The 8681-nt window shown below is 39.5% G+C and overlaps 1 protein-coding gene across 3 annotated transcripts in view; it reads left to right on the forward strand.

Moving 5' to 3' along the window:
• The window catches only part of LOC113211694 (la-related protein 1), a 16442-nt gene extending 8494 nt beyond the window's left edge, over positions 1 to 7948 (forward strand). For 2 of the 3 annotated variants that reach the window (XM_052265172.1, XM_026430153.2), the window contains exons 2-16: positions 345 to 424; positions 1250 to 1442; positions 1525 to 1614; positions 1707 to 2025; positions 2114 to 2303; positions 2418 to 2838; positions 2928 to 3061; positions 3154 to 3341; positions 3427 to 3766; positions 3844 to 4076; positions 4158 to 4318; positions 4413 to 4557; positions 4651 to 4760; positions 4833 to 4966; positions 5053 to 7948. In XM_052265172.1, the coding sequence (XP_052121132.1) occupies positions 1397 to 1442; positions 1525 to 1614; positions 1707 to 2025; positions 2114 to 2303; positions 2418 to 2838; positions 2928 to 3061; positions 3154 to 3341; positions 3427 to 3766; positions 3844 to 4076; positions 4158 to 4318; positions 4413 to 4557; positions 4651 to 4760; positions 4833 to 4966; positions 5053 to 5505 (2964 nt within the window). In that variant the 5' untranslated portion in view covers positions 345 to 424; positions 1250 to 1396 and the 3' untranslated portion in view covers positions 5506 to 7948. Of the gene's footprint in view, positions 1 to 344; positions 425 to 969; positions 1027 to 1249; positions 1443 to 1524; positions 1615 to 1706; positions 2026 to 2113; positions 2304 to 2417; positions 2839 to 2927; positions 3062 to 3153; positions 3342 to 3426; positions 3767 to 3843; positions 4077 to 4157; positions 4319 to 4412; positions 4558 to 4650; positions 4761 to 4832; positions 4967 to 5052 lie in introns of all 3 variants that reach the window. The other variant, XM_026430152.2, reaches the window with a different exon arrangement.
• Positions 7949 to 8681: the final 733 nt, after the last annotated feature.

An 8681-nucleotide genomic window follows, 5' to 3' on the forward strand; every position in this document is an offset into this window, starting at 1 on the left:
CTATCAGGGGGGGCGGAGTGGGTGTGGCGGTGGTGGAGGAGGAGGAAGAAGAAGAGTTTATTTCTGTCATGTGCGGCTATAAGGTTGGGTTGCAGCGTGTCTATGTCTAGTCAGTGTCTAGGTGAGATGCGATTGCGCTGGTCATCACTTCCACTTCCTCCTGCACGTCGTCGTGGTTGTTTAGGCCGACCAAGGATTAGGAAGTTTGCACTGAAGTGGGTGGATGGGTTGTTACATACACGCGCAGTGCTTGTTTTCTTTTTTTTTCTGGCAGTGAATTTTGTCCCGGCGGCGGTGATGACGTCGAGCACTCATTAATTACATCATTATTTTTCTTGTTGTAGAAAACGGAGTTCCCAAAGAGACAGCTCCAGTCCCAATCATCATCAAAGCGTCTAAGGATAGGAAACGATTCAATCAGAAGGTATGTTCAAGTTTGTGTAGTACTAAGGCTTCAAAGCGATGCTTCAACTGTTTGGTGTTGTGCACTCGATTTCATAGAAAACTTTGTTGCAAATTTATAATTTGCATACATCCAAGAACTTTGACTTACTGGGAGCTGTCTGGTATTATTATTTCTATGTAACATAGGGGAGATAGTCTACATAGACATTTTAAGTGCTGCACCCGAGTGCTGTGGTGTGAGCTCTCCACAAACACTGTAGTCAACTAACTAGGTCCTTTGCTTGAACTGTGTACATTATTTGAGAGCTTTCAAAACCTGTTCCTTCTATGGTTTTCCCCTTTTCTGTGTTCAGAAAACAGTTGGTTTTCTCAAAAACATTTACTACTTCATTTTTAGGTGGTTCCAATTACTTGGGTCTTGGGTTTAAATTACTTAGTATTTAATCCAGCCTGGCTTCAGTTGCATAATTAGTGGACCAACCGTGTGGTTTTTTTGTTGTTTTTTTGTTTTTTGCATGTCACTAAAGGCACTGCATGTTCATGTGTGGTACTTGTATATTCCAGGCAAGCAACTTTAATGATATCGAGGACTGGCCTACTCTAGGGACTGTGAATGTAGAGGTTTGTATTGCAATTTTTTTTCTTCAAATTTTTTCATTTTATTTTTTTTAAATCCCTGGCCTGCTATTCCTATTTTAAGTGGCTTATTACACATTTCATTTCATTTTTCATTCAACTTAATTGTGTGTTGGGCCTTGAATTTTAAAAGCAAGGAATACTGAACAATCAACTTGCTTTTTAAGTGATATTTTATATCTGTCTAAAAATTGCATTTCTTTGGCAGCCAAAACCTGTTCCTGTTAGCAATGGATATGGTAAAGAAAATAAATCCAGCTCTAATCAAGTCAAAAAATCTGAAGAGCCTTCTTTAAACAACAACAAATCAAAACGGGACTTCAAGACTGACTCTTTCAAAGACAACTCAAAGAAAATGGTTTCATCAAAGGACGACCCTTCGGCCGACAAGAAAAAGAAAAGTGTGTACTGTGCAATGTATTTCATAATTTTCACTTCATTGATTCTCTTATCGTGACGGAATGTTTTACCTGTCTTGTTTAGTGGCAAAGCAAAAGTGGGTACCTCTCGAAATAGATATCACTAAAACTCGAGGGAAGAGGGATTGGTACCACTCTGAAAAGGGGGAGGAAGGTGAGTGTCGACTTAAAAAAATTAAATAATTAATCATGTGGTAATCCTCGACGGCTTGAAGTGTAAACGAGCAGTGACATCTCTCTCCGCAGGCGAGTACTACGAGAACGGTGAGAATGGCAACTGGCGCAGTGACGAGGACCGTGCGCGCGGCCCAGGGGGTGTGCACCGCTCCGGCCGTGGCGGAAACGCGCGCTTTGGCGGGCGTGGCGCGCGCGGCGGCTCGCGGGGCGCCGGCCGCGGCCGCGGCGGTATGCACCGTGGGGGCGCCGACTTCTTCGCCCAGGCCAAGTTCAACGGGCTGGGCGACATGCCGTTCGCCATGCCGTACATGGGCGCCTTCTACTTTGACAACACGTCGTTTGGCAACATGGATGGGCCCACACTGCAGGAATACGTGAAGAAGCAAATGTGAGCAGATGGGCCCTCATTATCCGTGATGGGTGTGCTGTGTGCTTGACTGTTGTCTAATTGTGTGTCCTTTTCTTTTCTTTTGCAGCGAGTACTACTTCAGCGAAGAAAATCTCATGAAAGACTTCTTCCTGAGGAGGAAAATGGATTCGGAAGGATATTTACCCGTGACTTTAATAGCATCTTTCCACAGGCTGCAGGCCTTAACTACAGACCTCTCCATGATTCTGACTGCTGTGCGCACCTCAGACAAATTAGAGCTGTTCAATGGTTTCAAGGTACAGGATCCTCATAATTTTTATTTTATTTTCTCTACCATTAATTTCAAACAAATGTTTCTTCACTTAGTATCTTTCTTTTTCTCTATCTCTAATTTCTTTCACTTTCTACAGGTTCGGACCAAAGAAGACCCTCTAAGATGGCCACTTCCAGATGCCGTGGGATCCAACTCAATGACTCCCATACCTTCATCTCATGCGGCTCCTGTTCAGCCTGGACCAGTCCAAGCCTCATCTGGTGTAGCCCCCGTCTTACCCCTGCACAACCTACCACCTCCTCCTCTCCCTCGAAACTTTCGACCTCTTCCTCCAAATGCCATTCCACCACCAGATCTTACCAGGACTGACGAAAATCTGAACCCTGAGGTTCCAGCCTTTATCCCAAATTCTAGTGATAAGCCCTCACAACAGATTGAAAAAACGTCTAAGCCTCTTGGTAAGGGTGCCTCAGTGGGGAAAAAGGAATCAGATTCCAGCTCAGCTTCCAAGAAAGTAGCCCACACTGAGAGTGATAAGAAAACTATTACTGTTGAAGGTCAGTGCAATTGTTGAACTTTGTTTTAGTTATGTTTTTTTAAATATTTAATTAGATTAATAAAGTAACCTTTTTATTCCAACTTGCAGAGAGAGAGCTGATTGAAAAGTGTCTAACACCTAACCGAAATGCTATTCCTAAAGTAACAGAGGTAGCTGAGCCTTTGCTTCAGCTTTTCCGTAGCACTGCTGCAAAAATTGATAACAATGAATTATGGCAAGAGGTATAACTTTTTGTTTTTTATAGTGTTAATATATTAATTTTATTTTTATCTAGGATGTAACCACCTTTTTGCAATTATTATTACCCCTACAGGTCAAACGAAAAGTCAAATTTCCACCCAAGAAAGATGATGAAATCCGTGTTAAAGACAAAGAGACCGATAGTAAAAAGCCACAAGAAACCAAGCCAGAAGATGATCGAGAAGAGCTCGACTTCCAGTTTGATGAAGAGCTAGATAATATGTCACTGGGCACCCATCGTACAAACAAATTTTCAGAATGGTGAGTCTTGTATTTTTAGCTTAGATACAGAAACATAATTTGCCTAAAAGTGCGTCATAACCTTTTTTTAAATCTTTGTCTACAGGTCAGAGGATGAAGATGATTATGAAATATCTGATCATGAAATCAATAAACTCCTAATTGTTACACAAGCCTCCTCTCATCTACCTGCACGCTATTCGAAACATGAGGGATATGATCGCACTGGGGATTATACATCTCGTGTGAAAATGTCACAAGATTTAGAACATGCAATCAATGACGGACTTGCTTACTATGAAGATGAACTGAATGTTCAAGGTTGGATACCTCCCAGTGGGTCCTATAAGACTGTGAATGTCATTACTAAGGAAGCTTTTGATAAAATGGCTTCTGCATCTAAGAACGCCGATCCAGAAATCCCACCACCACCTCCATCATCACTGGTAAATTTTATTCTTGCTGGAAATGAGTGCCTCCTAATTTCTTGTTTCATTTAATAAATTCTAATTCGTACTTTTAGGTTGTCTCAAAGCTGTCTGCTGATGCTCCTGAATTCCAAATGTCTGCTCACCAAAATCGCAAGGATTCAAACAAAAAGAATCACCAGAGGTTTTACGCTGTTGTCAAAGAAGACAAGGCTCCTAGCAAAGGCAAGAAATACAAGACACGGTATTCCAGTAATCCACCTGTGGAACACCATGTGGGGTGGATCATGGATGTTAGGGAGCATCGCCCTAGAACTGCTTCCATGAGGTAAAACAAAGGCACTTGACACACACTACCCTTCGTCACCTGTGCTTAATCATTTTTCTAACGCTCTTGTTCCTTCTGTAGCAGTAGCACTGGAACTAGCCCAAGTGAGGGTCATTTGTCAAGCAGTGTTGGCAGCATTCCTTCATCTTTGCCATCATTCCAACATCCTTCACATGCCCTGCTAAAGGAAAACAATTTCACTCAACAGGCATACCACAAGTATCATAGTAGATGCTTGAAGGGTGAGCAAAACTTCTCAGTCCTTTCCTTTTGTAAAATTCTTGTTTAATTTTTCAATTGAAGACAAATATGACTGACTTTTGTTTCTTTTTGCAGATCGAGCAAAGCTTGGCATTGGCCAGTCCCAAGAAATGAATACATTGTTCCGTTTCTGGTCATTTTTCCTTAGGGAAAATTTCAACAGAAAAATGTATGATGAATTCAGAACTGTTGCTTTGGAAGACGCTAATGAAGGATTTAGGTATACCATTTTGTGTTTTGCATGTGCTTAAAGATGGAGTTATTAGTTTTACTTTAGTTGCATCACATTAACATCGTTTAATGTGTTGTACAGGTATGGATTGGAATGCCTCTTCCGGTTCTACAGCTATGGTTTGGAGAAGCGCTTCAAACCGAATTTATATCAAGACTTCCAAGAGGAGACAGTTAGGGACTATGAAAGTGGTATGCATTTTGTTTTTTTACATGCAATATTGTCTATGTATTTGGCCACAGATAACACAATTATCTTTCCAGGTCAATATTACGGATTAGAAAAGTTTTGGGCTTTCTTGAAATACTACAAGCACAGCAAGAAGCTAGTAGTAGAGCCGAAACTGAAAGAAATTGTCGCCAAGTTCAAAACTATTGATGACTTTAGAACTTTAGAGGTACAGTACTTGTGCAAACTTGTTGACATTGATGTTTCGGTCTGCCTTGCATTGACTAAAAGTGTGCCGTCTCCCATTTTTTACAGCCGGCAGAGGAGAATGAGCGAATCTTAAACTTGAAGTCGCGCGGCATCGGCCGACGCAACCGCAGTGCTTCCGAGAGCTGCAGCTACGACGCTCCCTCCGCCAACAGCACCGCGCAGCACGTGCCCAAGCGAGTGCGCCGCCTCTCCGGCAGCCAGGTGCCGTTCTCGAACATGAACCGCCGACGCACCAACTCGTTCGGCTCGGGCCGCATCGTGAACCCCGGCGCCGCTGGCGCGCCCGCCGGCTCTGGCCCCGCGCGCCGGCGGAGGCTCAACTCGTACGACGACAGCCAGTCGAACGACGTCGAGAACAAGAACAACCCGGTAGTGAGCAAAGCGAGGGTAAACTTCAAGCTTGGTGATGCCGACTCGAAACCAAAGGCGAGGAGTGCGAGTAAAAGCCCGTTGCGCCCGGCTCTAAAGTCGGCAAATAAGGGTACGGTGAAGAATTAAGAGTGCCAGCGTGATTTTGTTACAAGAGTTTTCTGAGACGCCAGGGTTCTTTTCCTTTTAAAAAAAAATAATGATTGTAAATTTAAAACATCTGTTGACGCTTAAACTGACAGTTAAGTTTAATTTTAACTTGTTACTTCATTTATCTGTCTTGCTTATTCTTTTCTTTACCCTTATAATTGATTTCATTAGATGTCATTGGTTGCTGAAGTATGTCTACATCTATTACTACACTGGAGTCACTGGAGTTTATTTTCTGTGAGTGGTTTTTGCTCTGTGTTTGTACATCTAGTTGGCTGTGTAGCAGTTATCAAGTATGATGTGTTCTTGACTTACAAGTTCATTTCCAAGTTTACTGGAAATTAATCAAAATTCCCACACTGCATGCAAGTCATGTTAAATGCAGGTTGGGGTCTGATCAGTTCAGTATGAATCTGTTCCTGTTATGTTTTCCTTTTACCTTGTAAGATTTTTTTTCTTTTTTTCATTGAACATGATCTGTCATACAACAGCTCAGGGACTTGTTTAAAATCCAAGTAACTCTTGTATTATTTTTATTTCATTTTTATTTCCTTGATTACTTGTGACTTTTCAAAAGAGAAATTTAATTTGTCTTCTTCAGAAATCTGATATATTTTGTCTTATCCATTTGAGAATTAAAGGCTGTGAGGGTCGATTTGTGCCAAGAAAATCTGAGTTTTGGAAAAATTATTTTCTTTACGTTAGAATTTTGTACTGTATTTTACTGTTTTAAATTTAATGACAACCGTAGTCATCCATACATTTGTTATAAATCTTGAAAATCAGCTTACTTACCAATTTGAAGTATTGAATTGTAAATATACAGGAATGTTATAGTGACCCAATCAATATGGCGTGGATATTAAGCAATGTAGTCATTTTTTGTTGTATTTTCTTTTCCAATATTTCCTTCCTAAAACAATTGTTTTCCACTTGAATCTACAATGTCCGTACTTAATTGTCAATGTCGCTGCTAAATCCAACATTGAATCCACTGTTTTGTGCCACGTGTGTGTGTGTGTGTATTTGTTTGTGGAATTTTAATGTGGTCTACTATTGAAATTGGGTCATATCTTTAACGTATGGTTAATTATTCCTAGTCCAGTGTACATATTGTAAAAATGTGTACTGTGCTCGAGGAAGGAGTAGGATGAGATCTTAGTCATAAATCAGTACGAAATTAGACTGTACAGAAGAAAGATTCTTCTGCAATTGGTATTCAAAACGTCTCTGCTATCAGTGAGGACATTTTAGTCGCAGTAGATAATGTAAACTACAGTATCTTCTCATGAGCTGACTATCATTTAAGCTGCTTTGTTTGCCTCTACTTGCTTTTGTAAAGAAAGCAAAGAATGGGGTTTGTGGTAAGGTTGGAATTTCTTTGTATTTCCATCAAATTGTTCTCTTGGTTTCGTGTGACCAATTGTTGAAAATGCTTTCTATTTGTAGTAATTTAATTGACAAAAGATATCATTTGTCAACATGTCAGGTATGTGTAAATTTTAACTTTGTGACTTGACATTTTAAGCTACCTTGTGTATTCCTTCACTGTAAGAGCATGATGATGATAACCCAAGTAATTTCAAATGGTATTTTTTTGTTATTGCTCTTGATGTGCTCTTGTTTCACAAATGAAACTTTAAAAATGTAATTAGTTTTTTATCAGAGACCTGCATTGGGCGGACTCTTTGAAGTCTGTCAAGCTAATGTAGTCGGTGTTGCGTGTTTCTCTTACCTTCTGCCACCTCTTCTGGAGCTTTCCGCCCATTGCAGATCTCTGTTTTGTATTTAACTTATGTAGATCAAACTGTGTTAAACGGTAAGTTCGTTAATTTAAAAAATAAAAACAAAAAAAAACTATAATTTTGTAATGATGCAATTATTGCTTGCTGCAGGGAACATTTTGTTTTATCAGCATCCGATTTGTGGATGTTGGCAGCAATTTTTCTGATGTCTCTTATAGCCACGGCTCAGCAAATTTTGTACTGATAAGTTATGGAGATAAATCTTCTAAATAATTGTGCAAAGTTTGCTCATCTGTGGCCCTGTTAATGTTTTTAGTTAGATTAGTGTGTTGGTGGTTAGGAAGACATCGGTGGTGTATCTCTATAGACAGATGCAAAGAGTTCTATTACGCTTGTGTGGACTTGTCGTACATGCTGTGAGGGTTGTCATTAGTACAGCAAGTACTTCTGTTGTCAATTTCTTCACTTTACTCTCGGTGTTCATATTGCTCAGAAAATATTGTGTAATTTGTAACTATACTTTAAGTCTAAATTTTATTGATCAGCACAATGACATGTTTTTTTGTTCTCTGGGAGAATTGTTATGTTTAAGTGAGGACTGCCCACAGTCTACCTTTTGTATCACTGCTACCTATTTCTATCAGTTATGAACTTTACTTTTATGGGTTGACTGTGTACCTCTGAATCATTTATTTACCTACTTTGACTGACTTATTCTCAATGGCTAATTTGTCTCCTAATAAGGGGCACATTTTCAGCAATTTCTATCTCAATGGCTTTTTGAAAAACATCAGCACACATAATATTAAAATAGAAATAAAATGAGAGCAAATTTCTTTTCAAAGGCTCAGCTGTATCTCATCAAAAAGTTGACAGACTATTGGAATTTCTTGAACACCTGTTAGGTGGTAGGTAAAATATTAATTTTTGTTACATTTGGCTGTGGATATTAGTTTAAATATTAGAGCTGATGCTCACTGTACAAACTTGTTTTAAATGCAGATGGCACCGCAAAACTTGAGTCAAATATTTTCTTCTTAGGACCTGGATATGTTTTGCAGTATTTCCTCCTTAACTTATTTTGGATGAATATTTTATCCTGTGGGCTGTCCTATGATTTTCATCAATTTCATTGTGTGGATGAAATCCATTTATAGTTTAAAATCAAATTGTAATTATATTAAAGTAGCCGGCGAGTTTTCACCAATGTGTAGCCTCACCAAAGCTACTGTTTGACTTTTCTTGACCAATTAGTCATTAGAATCACATCATGCATAATAGCTTACCTCGCCTATGTTAAAATTTATACTGCTTAGGACCAATCCATTTCAAAGTTTGTTGTCATTTATATCTACTATAAAAAAAAATAGCTTAAGGATAGTAAAGTTCAAAACCATATGGTTGTAGCCA

This window comes from Frankliniella occidentalis, unplaced genomic scaffold (genome assembly GCF_000697945.3).
Source record: "Frankliniella occidentalis isolate FOCC.00 unplaced genomic scaffold, Focc_3.1 Scaffold24, whole genome shotgun sequence".
Classification (NCBI taxonomy): Eukaryota; Metazoa; Arthropoda; class Insecta; order Thysanoptera; family Thripidae; genus Frankliniella; species Frankliniella occidentalis.